Genomic DNA, 21,000 nt, shown 5'->3' on the forward strand with positions numbered 1-21,000 from the left:
AGCTACCCCGTTTCTCTGGTCCTTGCTACCTTGGCATAAAACTTTGATACTGCAATTAACACATGTCCTCGGTCTGCATTAAGCATACCTTGCCATTTAGCACTGCCCGCCTACAAAATTTTGCTCTGCAGTTTCTTATTGTGTCAAATCACATGAATTAATATATTCTCCTGAGCTAATATATTTTTAGGCCTAATGCTTGATCTCAACCCACTGAAACAGGTCATTACTTCATCGTCTTGTTGCAGGGGGATATGGACTGACCTCGGTGACTACGTCAGTGCTGTGTGCAAGAGAAGGCAATAACTGAATTCTGAACAGCTGTCCATACTAGGAGGGATATTATTAGTCACTGTAGATTCCCAAAAGATGGGTACCTGAGTTCTAAGAATGTCGGTTGCACATTGTTGTTATTGGTATTACCTTATTTCCAAACTGCATTGTAAATAGAGCACTTATCTGAGTTAGGCAATTCCCCTTATTTTGACCACAGTCCACCTCTGATACGTAATTTCAACCTTTTATTTGTTCCTAGAAGCATTTGCTATAACTAAATAGTCATACATAAATATAGATATACGAGTATAAAATACGTTAGAGTAGTAGTATACCTCATGAGATCCTCAGTGCCTCTAGTAATGAGATGATTCCCATATGTTCCATATCTTCTAATTGGTCAATTTAAGATTGTGGGATTTGATTTACATAAGCATTTATTGCTCTGCACTGCAAATGAAGTCAGAGGAACCTAATGCTTTAAACGTGGCTCTACAATATCTTGCCATATAATAAAAAGGTACTCAAAAAATTTATGAAGCTCTAAATGATGACTATCACATAATGATCAACGCAGAAAAATTTCACAAGAAAATCAGCTGCCCTAATGGCCAACTATAAGGAAGAAGGTGAATGCATTATCAAAAAGGAGAAAACCCAATGCTGAATAACACATCAAATGACTATAATGCATTCCTTGAGGTCCACTGAGTAAAGCAGAGATGTTATTGAAAAAATATGTGATTGTGTAATTGAAAATGGTGTTCATTACTAAGAAATGTTGAGAATAAAAACTAAAGTTCTATGTGTTATTATTAAATAGGTTTTGTGCATATTATATATATATATGTTAGCATACTTAAAAAAATGTACCTTACCATCTCCTGCGTTTCTGAACTATCAAGTATTCATTTAAGTCATTCATTTTATGAGAGGGACTTTTAGAATCTACAGCAGAAATTCCCAAATTCTTTTCCTAGCAGTGATGATACTGTTAGAGATGAATATCTGAAGTCTAATTTCCTTTGCCCCTGAGGAAATGATACGGCACAGAGGGGAGTTAATATAATGCAAAATCTCACTTCACCAAATCCAAAACCTAAAAACCCAAGATTTGCAAACAATCCAACTGCAAGGACAGTAAGGGAAAGCCAAAACAAAGAAACCAGAGTATGTGAAGGGTTCTTGCTGAGCAAACATCGGCTGGCTGCCATGAGATATTCCAGCAAAGCAACCCCTTTCCAAAAGCTTTACAATCCCTTTTGGCTTTTAAAAAATCACTCTTCAAGTTAAATTCTACACTTCTCTGCTAGATTTTTATCTCACCAAGGGAACATTACATGTGAAAAATCTGAAAATGTTGGGTAAATACCTCGCTTAAAGGACCGTGTTTTCCTAACCATACAACCAATTACTGCAAATATAGACAGGAAAATACAGGTTAGAGATCTTCAGATACTGTTACTTCAAGGACTAACATGCCTTTGAGCCTTTGCCATAGGTGATATGAAAAGCCAGAGCAAACCTCCAATACAATATAAACTAATCATCTACTGCAAGGGATGCGTTATTGCAGGCAGTCATGCTTAGATGGCCAGATGGCATCAGTGGAAAAAATGTCATCTCTCTACCTACTTAGAAACACTGTCCCATATAAGACCTGGCTATAACTGTTCATCAGTCAGGACTTACACACTGTGTTTTTGTAATTCATTGTGTCTGAAACCAAATGCATAATACAGAATCTGGGTCTGCACAGACTGACTACAGCAGAGGACCACTGTGCTTTCCTGTTCTTGTGCCTCCCCTGCCTTCAGCTGCAAGTTTTACTCCTAATTTTCCAGAGAACTATTGGCTCAAACTCTGAGGTATGATAAAGATGTTTGGTCTCTGAGTCATTATGGAAGTCCACTAGTCTGAAGCAATGCAGATCAGAAAGCTGAGGATAAATTACACAAGGAGATGCAGATAATAGACTTTCTGAGCCAAGGAGAACTTAGGCAGCATCATTAGGAAAGTCTGTGAAACTTCTTCAAAGATGACCTTTTTTAGGGATGAAACTCACAATCCTAATGTTAAAAAAAAAATAGGAACGGCATCAGAGAGCAATATACCTTTGCAGAAGTAATTGACTGTTACTTTGTCTGCAATGGATTTGTTGGAACATAACTTAAAGTGAGTGGGGAAAAAAGATGTGCTCCTTACTTTTAAATTATATTTACTGGTTTTCTTATATTTAAAGAGAAGTGCATTGATATTCTGGAAGAGCACAAGATCCTCCCTTGTCAATACTAACTCAGCATTAATAAAGTCAGTGTAATCAAATGGCAATAAAGATACAGAAGTGGTCAAGTTGGATCACATTTAGAAAAATTAAAGGAAGACGCCAGGTTTGGTTTTCATTTCATAGAAACAAGAAGGCCAATATTAGGAACTGGCCAAGAAGGTCAATCTGAGAGTACATATACCATATGGGTTCATTATTATTATTATTATTGAAGATAATATCCCAATATGATCTGAACATTTTTGTTGAACTACTTAGTTTGTATGTTGGTGCAGTATTAACCAGTAGGGATCTTACACCCTTTTACACAGAAAGCTTTCCTTTTCATTCCATAGTCTGGTTGATGATGCACTATGACATTTTTACCATCCTTTCAAAGACACAAATCCAACCAATTTGTTTTGCTTTAAATGCATTCAGTTGCACTGTTCAGAGAGGCAGTTAGCAAAATGCAGCTTGGTTTCATTATTCCATTCCTTTGTGACATTAAATTTAACCTATGTTATTTTTCTTAGCAGTATTTGTAAAGTAAAACCATGAGCATGACTGTGGAATTTGAATAATTTCACATATCAGCTTGCACAGAAGAAACAGCTTTCAGGAGAAGGCTTGTAGAAGAAGTCCTTGCACTTTGCAGCCTAAAGCAACTAATGTGCAAGACAGAAGGGAACTACGGGCAGGAAGAGTACTCTGGGCTGTGTCTGTTGAGGAGACAGCGTGTCATCCTCATGGCATCCTTAATTCCTGTACCATCAGGTTATCTGCACATACTTGCATCTGACTTGCATATTGGAAAACTAACTTTTTCTGGCTGAGCACACATTGGCTTGAATAAGTCTTCAAGCCAATGATCACTATGAATAAGTGTTAAAATTTTACTTCAAAGCAAAATCGGTGTATTAGCCTGAGGTTAGCCCTTGTAACAATGTCATTTTGAGGAATGTACATTGGATCCACAGTCTGAAACCCAGGAAATGCTCACACAAACCCTCCTCTACTGAAAAAAAAGATTGAAATTCAAAGACGGGCAATTTTGCCTTTCTTAGAGCAGCTGTATTTCAGAATTAGTTGACTCAGAAATTTGAACAAAACTCCAAATGTATGCAGATGTAAAGAGATATTTTTACCTACAAATCTACTAAAATCTCTGACTAAAATCGGAGTAGAAGGGAATACTTTGACAGAAAGGGGCATTAGCTGGGGCGAGGGAAAGACCTTCTCTCCCTGACAATATTGGCCTTTTGCCATGGCCACCACTACCAGTTCACAGACAAAGAATTTAAGGGCAGAAGAAATAATACTATTCTTATCTGACTTTCTGTCTCAACAGCATTTAAGTCCAAACCCCAGTATTAGGCGCAGTCATTTCAGTAACAAAAACTTTAAAATTCAGAGTAGATTAAATTGTTATATGTTACAGTATACCAGGGGAGCAAGGCGTAGCCCTCTTTCCAAAGCTCTTGCAGTATCAGGAACATGAATCCCTTCCAAATTCCAAAGTCAGCAGTCAGCTAGACTCTGATTACACCAACAAAGCACATAACCATCATCACTATCATCCTTGTATTCTCTCTATCATTTCAGAGGACTGATAGTCCATCATTGTTTCTCTGTCTGTATTCAGTGCTAAAGAATTCACTTCCAGAGACTGGAAAGCAATCAGGAAATGTCTTGTAACATCACAATGGGGTTAGAAGACAGGTCTAGTTGTTTCCCCCAACAGTGGCCTTAGATATGGTCCTGACTCCCAGCTGGCGGTCCACAACTCTTTCTCTTGCCATAGGACATAATCTTCTTCACTTTTTAGACAGTAACAGCTTCAGTTCCCAGACACAAAAAAAAAAAAAAAAAGTGCAACTTTCAAAAAGGATCTTTCCAAGAGTATGTGGCCAGTAAGGAGGGAGTATTGTGTCCATAAAAAACCTGAGTGTGGGCAGGCAGAAAGAAGGGTCTCCCTTGAGCGTGTGCACAGCCGCCTTAGATTAAATGTAGCTCTTCTTATGAGAGAGAGAGAATTTCATAGTTCAGTGTTCTTTAAAAGTTAAATACTTCAATTAAGTATAATCTGAGGCCTCCTTTCACTCACTAGCATGGTTTTCATCCAGATCTTTAACTAGCTGGTAGAAAACGTACCCTTTGTAAATGTGAATGGAAGATGTTACAAAGCAGAACCCAGAATGCAGCAGAATGCAAAGACGTGCCAGTCAGCATCCTGGTGACCTACTTTTATCGTAGCAATCCCGTTTTTGAAGATATGTCACTATGGTTTTTTTAGGAAAGCTGCACAATGAGGTGTCAGCAAACATGCTGCTTATCATTAAAGATGTCGCTTGATGACTGCAAATACCTGTCTGTATGACTGACAACCTTAGTCAACGAGCTCCCACAGTAATGTGCAGTATCACGCTCTTCAAGGAACAAATGCTGTTACGTTTCTACAATAGAAATAGGTGGGATTGAGCATGATGCCCATCTACAGTAAAGGTGCTGTTTTATGGATTCTAAAATTGCAAAAACTGGAGAGACACGTTTCTAGATGGTCAATGAGAGAGTTGCTCGGGTCTTTTCTTTCTGGTATAGGCACATTTCAACAACTTTTTCAGTGTATTTCCTATGAAAATGTGTTACCTCATTACCTGACTTGATAAAAACAACTTAATTTTTCACAGCCATCAATCTTTAAGGCACATGTCAAGCAAGCAGAACACCATCACCCTTCCTTATAAATAAGGCACAGCCAAATTCTGTCCTTGAATAGTCTGTTCACACACAAAAAAGTATCATAGAAGTAAATCTATTTATCTTATTTTACTTAGAAATAGCTTATATGTTGCCTGTTAAATTGGGAACACTTTGGTAAAGGGATCATGAGATGATCCAAAAGTTATTTACAAAACAAACTAAGAGCAACATCAGATGAAATAAACACTAGTAAAATACCTCCAAGAGCATTCTGGAACTACAGCCTAAATTGAAAGCGGTGGTGAACTGAGTGTTTCCAAATTTCTTTTGGTAGCTTTTTTGAGGGAACGAGGGTTAATAAATTAAAATGGCCTTCAAACTGAAAGTATTTTCTGGCTCATTTACTAACAATGAGTCAATATCATTTCATCAGTGATGAGGACTACAAAAAAAACCCACTTTAATTCATTAGCAAGCCAGCCAACAAACCCCAAAAGTAACCTTGAATAAATTGCAGGGCAATGTATTACTAGGCATGTATTTTTACACTTAAGTCTGAAGCTAACTGTTTAGAAAAGAAATGTTTAGAAAGCACAATGAAAAATGAACAATACTTACAACCATACCGTTTAGGGACACCCAGCAATCTGGTGGGAAATCCTGGAGTAACGGTACTAAAAACTGCAGACAGCCATCCCAGTGGCACAGCAGCAACATCATTCCAATCAGATTAAAGATTCTCACCACAGCACTGGCCAGATCGTACGTCATGTGGAAAATCTGTGGGCAAAAATTATAGGTGATGTACGTGATGCAAATGAGAAACGCAAACCATTTAATTCTCATTGGGCAGGTTAAAGGCAAGGAAGCATCATCCTGAAAGGATAAAAAAGCTTAGATTTCTCAGCAAGGGCCATTAACTTGGGCACACTAATTTGGGCAGAGAGCTATGCTGACACACCTGACTCTTGGCTGCACGCCAGCGTTATATAAGCTGCTGAAAAAGGCATATTTTGGGTAAGAAGTCACCAACCAAAGTGTTTTCTTAAAGTCTACAATTCCTTTCAATTGAAGCAAGTCTCAGAAATTAAAAAAGCTTGGTAAAGGTAGTGAGACCATTACTTGTCTGTGAACTTGGTGTCTAAATACTGACAAAGTTGTGGGAGATACAAATTCAGTGACCCGTTTAGAAAAGTTTCACCTGCACATTCCTTACCTTCTTGAAAGCACCAAAATCTGAGTGAAGAAACAATATAAGTAGTTTTACATATTTTTTTTTACTTTTATTTCTATACTATTAATCCAGTTTGCACATACCAATTCACCAAGCAAAAAGACAAAAGGGTAGTTCATCACTCTTAATCATTAGCGGTTTTCCAAAAATACTGAGGATCCTGTGGCTACTATGTCTCTAGTAGTTTGTAACAAAATAATGCAATCATTTGGATTTCAATATATTCCTCCATTCTAAAACGAAGAATGTTGGCATCCGAAAAGTGTCTTACAGCAAATCACACATATACTCTTAAAAACAATGCACACTTTCAGGTTTCTCATGGGAAAATTTGTTGGACAGAATTAGGATGAACAGCAGCAGCCAGCTGCCAAATAGTATGGAGAAAAACACTGTATTTACCACTTTTCTGCTATATTGGTTTTAAAGCACTTCTAAACTACAAATACAGGCATATTCTTTACTTATTACACAATTCAGCCAGCTCAAGACAAATATTTTACATTTTAACATGCATAGTTATGACTATGAAGGAGTTCCATTTACAAGATGAAGAACGTTCAGTTGGTATTTCATGGAATTTTAAGTAGAAAACACTATTTAATTCTACAGACAGACATAGAAATCGAAGGGTTCAGTGCTGAAAACATGAAATTGCTAAAGGTGTGCAGGCACATTGGCACATGACATTTTGCATTTGTAAATGAAAGAATTCACATACAAAAGAGGGAATCTTTGTATCCTAACTTTTGCATATCTAAACTAAAAGCAGAGATTAAGTACCCACACTGTAAATGAGTGCAAGTGCAAATATGGAGAGCATGTTACGGTGTCTTTCAACATCATTTTCTATTAGTGGGAGTTTGTCCTTTGAAAATGATGGTGTTGTTTTGAGTCCCAAAATGCAAAACCTGCATAGTAGAAACATACCTCAGATATTAACTTTATGTGCCAAACATTTTTTCAATCTATGGCATTTTAAGATACTGTATTCCAAATCCCAGCTTGATAGACATTGTAAACAGATGTTTGTAATATTATTCAAAATGTCATGTCTTATCCAAATACCATCTATCTCCTGTCAAAATTGAGGAGATGACACGGATATTTAGGAGATACTGTAAATGCAAATAAACAGAAAAGTGTCATCATTACACATTTGTCTTCTTAAGAAATGTATTTACGTTACAGCTATTTCAATAGGTACAGAGTCAGTAGCATGATATGAACCAAGAGAGTAGATGTGTGAACTGAAATAATTTTATTTTGAAGAATCGGAAAAAATAGCAAGGATTACTACCGTTTTTGGAACACTAATACTCATTCAAGTTACACTTTATCCACATGGTTATTATACTACAACTGCAAAGTGCAGATGAATTCCTGATCACATGAAAAGTTGCAGAAGTTTTATCAGAGAAAGCAGGATTTCCCCTAGAATATTTGGCTGAAAAGTATAGAACATCAGACAGAAACAATGCGTACTTTACATAGGATCACAACTTCCTCAGGGATTTTCTGTCGCTCCAGCAAAGCAAGTTATTACACTATTACTGGACAAAATTGAAGTTCCCACCTACACCGTTCTCATACTGCCTTAAGCTTCCCATTAGGCTTTACTGTAAGAGACCAGATTTTCAGTATTATTCATTGTATTGGATACCGAGTGTTTTTTAAAAAACGGGTCACAAATATGACAATCAGAGCCAAAATGAGCACCAACATCTTCATTTCTATACTTAGAAAGAGAACTTTTCTGAAAGTCTGCGCCTAGGTGTATGTGATATACAGGGGAAGATTTGGTTCTCCAAAACTCTCCAGAGTCCTAAAACCAGCACTTGCGTATACCCAAGGCTCCTGAATCCTTCTTCTGCCTCTGCAACTATGGGCTTAGGCACCATGACAGATCTGCAAGTATCCTGTGATCATAGCTGCATAAAAATGATAATTCTATGGCTCTTGCTTTGCTGATGGAACTCATTTTTGTGCTTCAGTCCAGGTTGCAGAGATGGTCTGCATAGCTCATATCTTCATATAGAATTTCCAAGATTTTAGAGCATTTTGTGATGTTACATTTTCATTTCAAATCTTAAAATTATACAATTGAGTAATGTGCACTGAAAAAAAAAAAAAAAAAAAAAGTAGGTGGATAGATTTGCCAAGGTGTTTATTTCAGCACTTTCGAGATTTTGCCTAGCTCTTATGCAGGTACCACTCCCTGCCTATCCCGTGAGACTGTGTGACAGCTCAGTAAAGCTCCCCAAAGGAGCCAGTAGGATCAGGACACGGAAATAGGGAGATTAAAAAGGCAGACTAAAATTCAAACCAAACAGCTGGAGCAGTGAGTTCAAACTAAAGGGCCTTGCTGAACCAAAGAGGTCTGCTGTGGGGTTTGGGCTCTGCAAGGACTATTCTGTCTCGTCACAGTGGTACGACCGTGTAACTATTGTTATTCTTCAAAGCCTCTTCATTAGTAGTGTGCCTCTGCAGAAATATTCATGTACTGCAAGAACAATAGCATGTTGAAAACTTTACATGAAACCCAGTGCAGCAAAGGAAATCACTGCAACAGTCTGTGTACAACACTACAACCTTCCATCGTTTCTGAAACCTTTTGCTCCAGAAAAAGCTCCTGTTCAGCTTAGTGTTGAGCGTCAGTAGTATTCAAACTGCACAAACATATTCTGGATATTATCTGGATTGCTTAACATAGTAACATTGTATCAACTTTTCAACCATACCATAGTTTTGTCACTTATATTTTGCTTATATAGTCTACTATTTGTGTAGCCTATTCTAATAACTGTAATAACTCTGTGTTAAAGAAAATAACTTTGTAAGAAAAATCCTAAGAAAATGTTGTAAAATCCTTTTAAATATTTCTGCATATTCTCTCTCCAGCAAATAAAAGTTGAGTTTTTTTCTCCTAAAAGGAACTGATCATGGAAATGTGTGCTTGGTTGGAAAAAAACATTTAAATACCCAAAGCATACATTGTTACTGAATAATAATATTTCTTCATGGTACTGTATTGGAATATTTACATTTGGAAGGGGAGATGTGATTTATTTTTTTTAAACTAATACCCAAATTACCCTATGGACTGGAGTAATATATTGGATGTTTAATATTTTATGTTCTTCCATTCAGGAATTGATTGTGATACATTGAGACAAGAGCAGTCATATCATAGCATTTTCTTCCTGTAATCACGAAGTACAGTTCCAGTATTAATGAGCTAAACTGCATTAAAACCCTTAGGAGATGTGAAGAGTAGTTTCTTAAGAGAGAAACTAGGGGACAGAAAGCTAATGCCACTCATGTAAGCAGATGGTGGCTTGCCCATCAGCTGGTCCTCTGGTGGGATAGGAAGAAATACAGGAAGACCACAAACTGATTTACCTTGATTTTGCAGTACAGATGTGTTGTAAAATCTCTCCATTTAAATGGATGTCTTATCAGGATAATATTCCTAACAAAAATAATTCAAACACTTGCATGCAACTGAAGTTAGGCTCCAAAACCCACTATCAAGTAGTTAATATAAATAGCTTGGTTATCATTAACCACTTGCCATCCACAAATGCCATGCAAATAAGCAGGAATTGCAGCTGTAAAACACATTAGAAAATCTGGCCACTTTATTCATACTCTTAATTTCATACCTAAATATTCAGCTTAACCAGGAAGAGGTGCAAATTTTGGCAACGTATTTAAAAAAATTACTAGGGTGACATGAGATTACTGCCACTGAGAAAAAATTAAAACTCCCTTGAGAACTGATTCTTTCCACAATTTTACTTTAAATAATAGGAAAGATTTAATAGACAGCTCTCCTTTTTGCTTACTACCCAGTTTCATTTCAATTACACATGATACTTCTTAATATTATCATGTTTGTTTGGGGGAGGGTTAGTTATAACACTGTCATTTTTCATAGTTTCCATATACTTCAAAAGCATGTTTAATAATAAATTTAGTTTATGAGCTCACTTCTGAGAACTCATACTTTCTTCCTATATTATTTTCATAACCTTTTTTCAATGCCCTGGAAACCTTAATTTTTTGCCTCAAGAGCTGGCAATGCCTCTGACAATGGCTGAAATGTAACCACAGATTAACAGTTTCTAATATTTTGGCAAAATATTGCTCACAGAGAATAAGAAGTTGTTGATGAAGTCAGAGTTCATGTGCTTTACCTCAGTTTTAACTCACACTTTATTAATTACTCTTTTTATTCCCACACGTGAAGCAGGGAGCAGACTATTCCTTCCTCGCATTTATAATGGAGCATATACTTTAAATTGGTCCTGCTAACTGATTTCTGAGCATGAGACAGAAAAACTGTTCCAGTCTTATCAGACCACTTGCTTAATACTAATTGAGGGCTGTCATATTAAGTTAACAGTGCATACATAGTTTAAATAAACACAAAATCTGCTGAACTGCTGTCATGGAATGCATAGGTTACCTCTTCTGCCTTCTGATAATTGGCATGTAATATTTTTCAGTTGTGATTTTTAGTTCAGTTTGATTTTCAGGTTCAGTTTATACAAAAATTGATTTATATAACTTATCAGAATGTAATTTTTTTTAAAAAAAAGGAAAAAAAAATAAGTCTTAAGACTTCCTAGAAAATTTATTCAAATCCCACATTCCCGAGTTCATCCAGACACCTCTTCTCTTCCACCCCTCAGAAGTACTAAAGTTGCTCAGTATCACAAAGTTAGCTTGGGTTTAATCTTGAAATTAGGATTTCCATCACGCCTCAGGCAATATGAAATTACACTCATACTAAGTGAGCTATGTGGGGTCTGGAATATTAAATAGCCACAGTGGGGAGACAGAAAGAGCTGCACATGTGGATGGAGGCTCTGGTAATCATGCTGAAAGCTCTACCAAGGGCAACCCTGGAATTTCAGGCCAGACTGCAGGGCAAAATAACAGTTGTAAAAATGACGAGGGGTTTTTGATTCAATCTCTGGGTCGGTCCAGAATTATGGGGTTTAGCTCTCAGAGCACCAACTAGACAGAGATTATAAACCATAGGATCCAATTTTTCCTACCTGAGCTAAATGTTCACCTTTAAGACAGTGGTTGTAACAAAGCTCCCCAGGAAATAAAATAATGTAAAAGGGGGAGGAAGGCACAATGCTTCTGTTTGAGCATCCATCTCTCAATCTACCTTATAACAATGAAAAGCAATTGCGGCTTTTTGTTTAGCCATTTCATATTCTACAAATTGATTTCAAAATACATTCTTAGTAAATATCACTTGGGATACTATGGGCCTGATCCATCTCCTGCCAAAGTAAATTTCTCTAGGAGTTGCAAGTTACTTTAGTCTGCACTGGAAATACATCTGCAGAAGCAGATGTAAACGTGCATTGATTGAAATGCCTGGCTATGCCTTTGGGGTAACATTTTACACTCAGCTGACTCGTGATAACGTGTGCTTAATTTAATGATAAATAATTCATCATTGATAATTCAGTAGTGGGGACAGGTATATAGCATTATTAACCTAGTTGTATTTGTGACCTTAAGCTGATGACAAACTCAAAGATCTGCTTCTGGTTTAGTTAGCCCTGAAGGGAAAACACCAGTGATTTAATAAACAGAACAAACTATTTTTAATCAAACATATCCAGAAAAAAGAGCTGAGAATGTCCTATTTATGTGACCTTTAAAAATTGTTATTTTCTAGATGGCGTCAATCTGACATTAGGTTTTATAATAGAAGTTCCATTTATTGCAATTCAAGGCAGGTACAAATGCAAGCTAGCTTCTGTGGAGCAAAAAGAACAGCACAACAACATATAAATGTGACAATGCACTACATCCAGGTTAAACCTGAAAGCATTAATAAAACTGCTTTGTTGAAGGAAGATTTAGGCAAGCCACGGAAAGGTCACATATAACCAGGAAGCAAAATTTATTTACTCTACATAAATTCTGGAATATGTATTTTCTACTGTAAATTGGCCAATGCTAAGCTAATATATTACCTCTCTGTATATTACCTCTCACACAGAGGACATGACTTCACTGAGAAAACGTATGTTTTTATTATCCTGTTGTGATTAATGCGTGTGACCTGTCTTGACACCTAGAGAGAACCAGTCACTGTAGTTCTATGATGAAGAAAACAAGACATGAACAGCAAGCCTCACGATCATGAAACAAGAAATACAGTGCTATTTTTTACCGTGTTTTTACAGAGGTGGAGGTCTCATATCACTTATATTGATGACAGAAAGTACCTTACTCGACTAAGCTTTTATCTTCATTAACTGAGGCAAAGTAAAAACAAACAAAACCAGTTCACAGCTATCAGAAAGACACAAACGTGCAACACCAACAGCCTGCCTCTGACAAAATTTAGCTGAAGCTCTTCTCCTTAAGCCACAGTACCAAACTAAGAGTAACCATATGGCAAAAAATACTTGAACTATAGATGAGCAGAGGGATCAAGAGTTTGTCAACTTGAAGTGCAGGTCCATTTCCACTTCAGCATTATTTCAAGCACCAGCATTGCCTGACCTTCAGCTCAAGCTTCTCGATGGGGCATGTATCTAAGCACCAGCACCACCGAACTCAAGCTGGAGACCTCTGTGAGTGGAGCTGAGCTAAAAGGAACATTTCATTTATTATCTTTTCTAAGTATTTATATCTTACAAAGAAGGCAGCTTGAAGATACAGCCAGTCTCTAAATGGCCCAAAATATTATTTATGATTTTTCTTACTAGCTGAGTGAGAGGAACTGTTTCTCATATTAATGTGCAGATGTAGTCTAGCAGTAAGAAGAGAAAAAGAAATAAGTTATTCACCATCACTCATCTGCCCACAGAAAAGCCAAGGCAGGGACTCCCACAATGCTGAAAAGGGCAGCAGCATAAGCAACGTAAATCCTAAAAAATATCACTGCCTACAACATTTCAAATGTAAGGGCATAAAATCAGATACCTGATTGCATTCTTAGGAATTGTTATCAGCTTCTGAAGCGTATGTTCCCCAGTTTTAATATACCTACACAAGCAGTTTTCATCCTTAATGAATGTGAACTAAAACAATAAATGCCAGACATATATTTATAATGAAATCTACCATAAAATGGGTCAAAAATGCTGAGACAATTCAGGGAGAACCTTAGGAAGCACCACTCTTCACAAAAAGTGCTACATTTTCTAAAATTCTTTTACGACATTATTGATCATGCAAGTCTCACAAACCCTGAAATCTTGTGATTTCCATTTTTAAAGCATAAATCTGCAGAAAATCACACTCTATACCTGGCACACTAGGTCTTTTCCTCTGAGCCATGAATTTAAAAGAGAGGAACAGGACAGTGCCCTGGCTGCACGTGCCATTGAACCAGAGGGACATGATCCAGACTCCCAGACTGCCCGATACAACAGTGAAATTCAATAAAAATGAACAAACACAAAGTGGATACACTGCAGGAAGCATTTATAAATACAAAGAAAGTAACAGCATATCCCAGAACAATATAGTTTTACGATCAACATTGTACAAATGGGACACATGTAACCAACCTCTTTCAACCTCAGTATTTTCCTAAACTTCATTCTTTTTTTTATGTTTTAACTTCTAAAATCTGTGAATACAAAACGAAATCAAACAATTTCTCATAGTATGAGAATCACCAGAAGACTGGAGGTACACAGAAACTTCAAAGTTTGCATGTTTACAAAAATTGTATCTGAAACTATTGTGTCTGTAAAAAAAAATTCTCTTGGTGTTTTTTCTTTTCACTAGACCTGTATGTCATGACAGGCTGCAAATACTTTACAGATCTTCTCTTGTCTCAGCCAGAACCAGGCTTAGGAAGTAAATTACACTGTGTGAATAAAAGGAGAAGAAAGTTTTCTCTTATATCATCCTAAACCCCCAGAAGAATCAGATTGATATTTAAGAGGATGGTTCATTAACATTATTAAATCACCAGTTCTTTTTACGTGATGCCTACCCCCAAAGTCACACTGCCGCATATCTGAGCTTCAAAGTAATTGTCCTAATTATAATACAGCAACATAATGATCTTATTCCAAACAACTGAAATAATGAGGAATATTTCTCCTGAGGAATTTAAGTTGGTGTCTTACTGAAGCTGTTGAGGTTAATCTTCCAAACATGGAAATAATGGGCAAGGAATTGAAAATGAAAGTCATTATGTTAAATTTCCTGTGGAATAAAAGTTCTGAGACCAAATTGATTCACAATGCTTTCTTTTAATAGCATGTGATACCTTCATTTCAAAAAGCCCCAAAATGTTGTTTTTAATGTGGCACAATTCTTACATTTTAATGTTTATATATTTGAGTTGTTAAGATTAAATATAGGTTGTGAATAAAATACGCAAAATTCCATCCTGTATTAGAATCTAAATTTTGCTTTTTATAGTAATCTAAAAGAAGAGTTTATAGGCCAATCCTTATTAAAAAAAAAAAACCCAAGACTGTCAGTACAAGTCCAGGCAGATGATTAGTGCACAATATTGTGTGAAAGTCAGAACTCTTCCTCAGCTGGATAATTAAAGCCCAGAACACAGAAAATCCATTTACTCTTTTGAAAATCTTGGTAATAGCAAATGTTATAAAATCACTCATATATCATAATCATACACATGCAAAAATCAAAGAAATAACATCTAAAAGTATACATGTGAATAAATTATTGTGCTAATAACAAACCGATGATTTGTGGTATAAGTCAATGTTTCACAATATTGACAAATGATCTTTAAAATTATATGGCTAATTGAACTTCATTATAGAAAATTTTTTTCTCGGAAGTGCAAATGAATTCTACAGTTGAAATTTTCCTGTCAGTCAAAATCACACAGAGGACCTCTATTGGGGTTTTCAAAGTTAAATACCGAAAAAGAACTGTTGCCTGGGCAGGTAGAAAGAACAGAACCAGAATCGTAGTCTTAATAATTTGCCTCAAAAATTGCCAGTAGAAATTAGTAATTCAATTGTCTCGTAAATCTTCATGTAGTCAGAAAAATATTTGCAATTTAAACAAATTACTGTGGAGATTTGCATATAATACCCTCTCTCGTAAAATACTTGGTTTAGTACATAACAGTATCTTGACCAGAAATTTCAGATGCTAAATTATTCTATTTTTTGTAACTGTGTTCAACATTTGGTAAATACATCACTATCGTTGTTCTGAAAAGTGAGTGTATGCTTGCATATCCGCAAACATAATTTGCACACAGTTCTGAATACTGAAAAGTCTCTACAGATCTCTAGGGTAGTCTACAAAAAAGTGAGGGACTGAAAAAAGAAAGACAAAAAGGCATACAAGTAGCATCAGAAAAGAGGAACTACGGTAAAAAGAAAGAAATGTTCTTTCAAGGTCCTCTTTGGGTTCTTTGACTTTTGCCTATTTCCAAAATACTATTTAAAATAACACTTGGTTCTTATGGGTAAATTTTTTCAGGATTCAACATACAATCAACTTAGACTTTGTGTTTTAATACTATCAGCTGATGAGGGGACATTGTGTCTGGACTGATTTTCTCCCATTACTTTTTCAGCAAATAAATTAATATTAACTAATTAATTAAAAAATTCTATTTTAACAAGGTTATTTTACTACATTATTTTGAAAAAGAGAACTGTTAGTACACAGCCAGCCTAATGTGCAAAACCATGGCACCTCTCACAGTACTTACTACTATACAGTCTCTCCAAGAAGAGTTTACATTTAGTAATTTGTTTTTAACTAGCACCTCGTTAAACACAGTGCCTAGCTGTGGTTCACCATATGAATAATGAAACAAGACAGATTATATATGACACAACGTGTCAGCATATACAACTGACATAATTATTTACCAAAACTCACCAACAGCAAATCATAAACTACACAAAGATGTAGTAAGTTTGGTCAGCGTCAGAAAGCTCCACTGAAAAACAGCAATACCATGTAATTTCTTTTTACTCTCAATTAACATTCCTATGTCCCCATCCCCTATTTTTGGGCTTTCTTTTGTATCATTCTTGCACTTTTCCTAGCACACCAGTAAGAGAAGCTGAGGATGCACACTGAGCCCCTGGCCACCCCAGCACGACACCTTTCCTTCTCGCCACACGCTCTCCCACACATGAATTTTGTCAGCGCTTTCCACGCCACTCGACTGCTGAGCACACAGGTGCTCCTGCACGTTCCTTGTCCCGGACCATTTGCACAGTTTGCTGCCCATCAAACCAGCCTTGCCCAATGTCTCTGCTGGACCACGGCACACTGTCTCTCCTGGGAAGGTTGCCCCCAGCTTAGCAATCACCACCTTTGGTTTGTTCTGCTGAGGGTGTAATGTGATGGCCCAGACTTTCCAGATACAGATCTGTACTTGTCTCCCTGCTTTTACTTTCTTGGCTGTCTTATCAGTGGCTTTTTACTATTTTCTAGCTGATCTGATGCACACATCCTGTTTTCAAATTGCCCTTTGGCTATAAATCACTTAAACTTTGCTGCAGAATATTTCGCCCCATTTTCTAAGGACAGAATATCCACTAGGTTGCACTTTGCAATGGCAAAAGTGGTTCCTTACTGCAGCTCTTGATGACAGTGGAGTCACCCCAGGTGATCATCTATGGCCTATCTTCAGAGGTTTACTATGAACACCTTTGTCATTGCATTCCGATTTTATGAGACTACTGAGTCTTGCGTGGTGGTGTTGAACACTATACAAATAAACACCTTTTGCACAATTACTGATATTTCTGTGTATGCTCTCAATTGACCATTCACCTCGTGGTAGACAATATAACTGCTTATTTGTCTCAGAAAAATCTCTGCGTTCCATATATTTTGATTTAGTGTATCAACATTTCTGCTAGCTAGATTCTATTGTCAGATCTCCTTCAGATCAGTTTTTCAGTCTACCCTGCACTTGGTAACAGGAACAATCTTCTGTGCACCCTTGCAACATTCCTTGCAATCTTGCACTGATTTACTACCAAGGGTTTGTCTGTGGGATTGTCTGCAGCCTTTTCCTATGGATAGGCTGCATATGGAGTAGAGGGGCAGAATCACCTCCCTCCACCTGCTGGCCATGCTTCTTTTGATGCAGCCCAGGATGCAGTTGGCTTTCTGGGCTGTGAGCACACATTGCCAGTTCATGTCCAGTTTTCCATCCACCAGTACCCTCAAGTCCTTCTCGGCAGGGCTGCTCTCAATTCCTTCATCTGCCAGCCAGAATCTATACCCAGATGCAAGACCCTGCACTTGGCCTGGTTAAACCTCATGAGGCTCACAGGTGCCCACTTCTCCAGCCTGTCCAGGTCCCTCTGGATGGCGTCCTATCCCTCAGGCACATCAACAATACAACTCAGCTTGGTGTTGTTTGCAAACTTGCTGAAGGTACTTGATCCCACTATGTCATTGATGAAGATATTAAACAGTACTGGTCCCAATATGGACCCCTGAGGGATGCCACTCATAACTGATCTCCAGCTGGACATTAAGCCATTGACCACTATCCTCTGGATGTCGAACCAATTCCACATCCACCAAACAGTCCACCCATCAAATCCATATCTCTTCAATTTAGAGAGAAGAGTGTTGCGGGTGACTGTGTGAGATGTCTTACAGAAGTCCAGGCAGACAACATCCATAGCTCTTCCCTTGTCCACTGATGTCGTCACTCCATCATAGAAGGCCACAAGGTTGGTCAGGCAGGACTTGTCCTTAGTGAACCCATGCTGGCTGTCTCTCAAATCACCTCTCTGTCCTCCATGTGCTTTAGCATAACTTCTAAGAGGATCTGTTCCATGACCTTCCCAGGCACAGAGGTGAGGCTGACAGGTCAGTAGTTCCCAGGGTCCTCCTTTCTACCCTTTTTAAAAATGGGTGCAATTTTTCCCTTTTTATAGTCACTGGGGATGTCACCTGACTGCCATGACTTTTCATAGATCATGGAGAGCAGCTTGGCAACTACATCAGCCGATTCCCTCAGGACTCTGGGATGCATCTCATCAGGTCCCACAGACTTCTCTATGTTCCTGTTCCTCAGGTGGTCACGAACCTGAGCTTCTTGTACAGTAGGAGGGACTTTGCTCCCCCACTCCCTGCCCTGAGGTCCATCCACTGGAGAGGTGTGGAAAGAGAGACTGCCAGTGAAGAACGAGGAAAAAAGTTGTTGAGTACCTCAGACTGCTCCTTGTCCATTGTTACTGATTTGCCAGTCTTAAACATCACAGGGATGTGCGCTTTCTTTGACCTTCCTTTTCTGGCTGACATACCTGTAGAAGCCCTTGTTAATCTTTGTATCCCTTGCCAAGTGCAGTTCCAGCTGCACCTTGGCCTTCCTGACCCCATCCCTACACAACCGGGCAGCATCCCTGTACTCTTCCCAGGATACCTGTCCCTGCTTCCACTGCCTGTGCATTTCCTTCTTGCCCTTTAGTTTGACCAGTAGGTCTCGACTCAGCCATGCTGGTTTCCTGCTGTCCTTTCCTGGCTTCTTACACTTGGGGATCGAGAGCTCTTGTGCTTTATGGAAAGTGTCCTTAAAGATCTGCCAGCTCTGTTCTGCTCCCTTGCCCTGAGGGCAGTTTCCCAGGGGGTCCTATTGAGTAACTCCTTCAAGTTTGCTTTCCTGAAATTCCTGACTTTACTCTTTGCCTGACCCATATCCCTCAGGACTGCGAACTCCACCAGGTGCACGATCACTGCAGCCCAGGCTGCCTCCAACCTTGATGTCACCAATTAGCTCACTTGTGTTAGTGATCAACAGGTCCAGTATCACATCCCCTCTGGTAGGGCTGCCTATTACCTAGTTTAAGAAGTTATCCTCGATGCACTCCAGGAGCCTCCTGGATTGTCTGCAGCTTGCTGTGCTACTTTTCCAGCAGATGTCAGAGTGGTTGAAGTACCCTGGCAGGATGAGAATATGTGAGCGTGATGCCTCTTGTAGCTGGAGTAAGAAGGCTTCGTCAATAGGCTCCCCTTGATCTAGTGGCCTATAGTAGACACCAACCACAAGGTTCCCTTTGTTGCCTTAGCCTCTAATTCTTACCCATAAGCTTTCAACCTGCTCGTGGCTATTCTTCAGAGACAGCTCTTCACACTCTATCCATTTTTTGATGTAGAGGGAAATGCCTCTGCCCCTTCGTCCTTGCCTGTCCCGTCTGAAGAGCCTGTAGCCATCAATAGCCGCACTCCAGTCATGGGATTCATCCCACCAAGTTTCAGTAAAGGCAACTAGGTCAGAGCTTTCTAGCAGCACAGTGGCTTCCAACTCCTCCTGTTTGTTGCTCATGCTGTGTGCATTGGTGTAGAGGCACTTCAGCTGGGCTGTCGGCTGTGTCACCTTCCTAGAGGAAGACCTCTTAATTCCTTTGAGGTATTTCACTGGTCTTTCCTTGTTGGCTCCTATTACCTCAGGAGCCCCTGGCTCATCTATATAAGACTTTAAGTGTGCTGCAGTGTAGCCAGCACCTCTCAGAGCAACAGACTGAGGGCCCTCACTAGCACCCCATCCCTCTGTCCCTCTAACCTTGGTGTGTCATCCCACATCTTGTCACGGGAAAGCCTGACATTATCTACCCCCCCTTCGAACCTAGTTGAAAGCTCAGTCAATAAGCCCTGCTAGCTTGTGAGCAAAGACCCTCTTCCCCCTTTGAGAAAGGAGAATCCCATCCAACACCAGCAAGCCTGGTGCCATGTAGGCCATCCCATTATCAAAAAACCCAAAACTGTGGTGGTGACACCAGCCACAGAGCCATGTATTAATAGAATGTGCCTGTCTGTTTCTTCCAGTGATGCTGCCTGCCACTGCAAGTAGAGAGGAAAAAATAACCTCCAGATTCCCTTACCAACCATTCCAAAGCTCTGAAGTCTCTTTTGATCCCCCTTGGACTGTGTGCTGAGACCTCATCGCCACTCACACAGAAGAGCAGTAATGGGTAGTAGTCCCAGGGCCGTACCATGCTGGGAAGTTTCCTAGTGATGTCCTTAATCTGGGCCCCAGGAAGGCAGCAGACTTCCCTAAAAGGAGGGTCTGTCCAGCATATGGGACCCTCTGCTCCCTTCAGAAGGGAGTCACCCACAACCATAACCTGTGTTTTCTTCCTTGTCGAGGTGGTCGTGATACAGGGGGTAGGGCTTTCTGACCTTGGCAACACCTCTGGCAAAGATAGACCATCATCCACATCATCATCCATTGACTGACCTTCCACATCCAGAACCTCATATGGGTTGTACAGAGGCACTCCAGAAGGTGGGGTGGGCAAGGAAGGGCTTCACCTGCCTCCCTGAGCATTCACTTCCCTCCATTCACTCCTTTACTTTAAGCTGCTGCCTTCTGCCTGGCAGGGAAAGGACACAGAATCCCCTTGATTTTGGCTTATTTCTGGTTAAATAGCTCACATTTAAAACAAAAGAGAGAGTGCTAAAGCAGTATCATGTTTTGGGTTTGGGGGGTTTTTTTAAAGAAAAGAGTATCCTTACTTTCGCTTTGTGGATTACAAGCAATTCCAAATTG

The 21,000-nt window shown here is 38.9% G+C and overlaps 1 protein-coding gene across 1 annotated transcript in view; it reads right to left on the bottom strand.

Annotated features, from left to right (window-relative positions):
* The window catches only part of HCN1 (hyperpolarization activated cyclic nucleotide-gated potassium channel 1), a 197,094-nt gene that overhangs the window by 96,112 nt on the left and 79,982 nt on the right, over positions 1-21,000 (bottom strand). The window contains exon 3 of the mRNA XM_009894211.1: positions 5,864-6,025. Within this exon, the coding sequence (XP_009892513.1) occupies positions 5,864-6,025 (162 nt within the window). The remainder of the gene's footprint in view (positions 1-5,863; positions 6,026-21,000) is intronic.

The sequence above is a fragment of the Charadrius vociferus genome, unplaced genomic scaffold (genome assembly GCF_000708025.1).
Source record: "Charadrius vociferus isolate BGI_N301 unplaced genomic scaffold, ASM70802v2 scaffold70, whole genome shotgun sequence".
Classification (NCBI taxonomy): Eukaryota; Metazoa; Chordata; class Aves; order Charadriiformes; family Charadriidae; genus Charadrius; species Charadrius vociferus.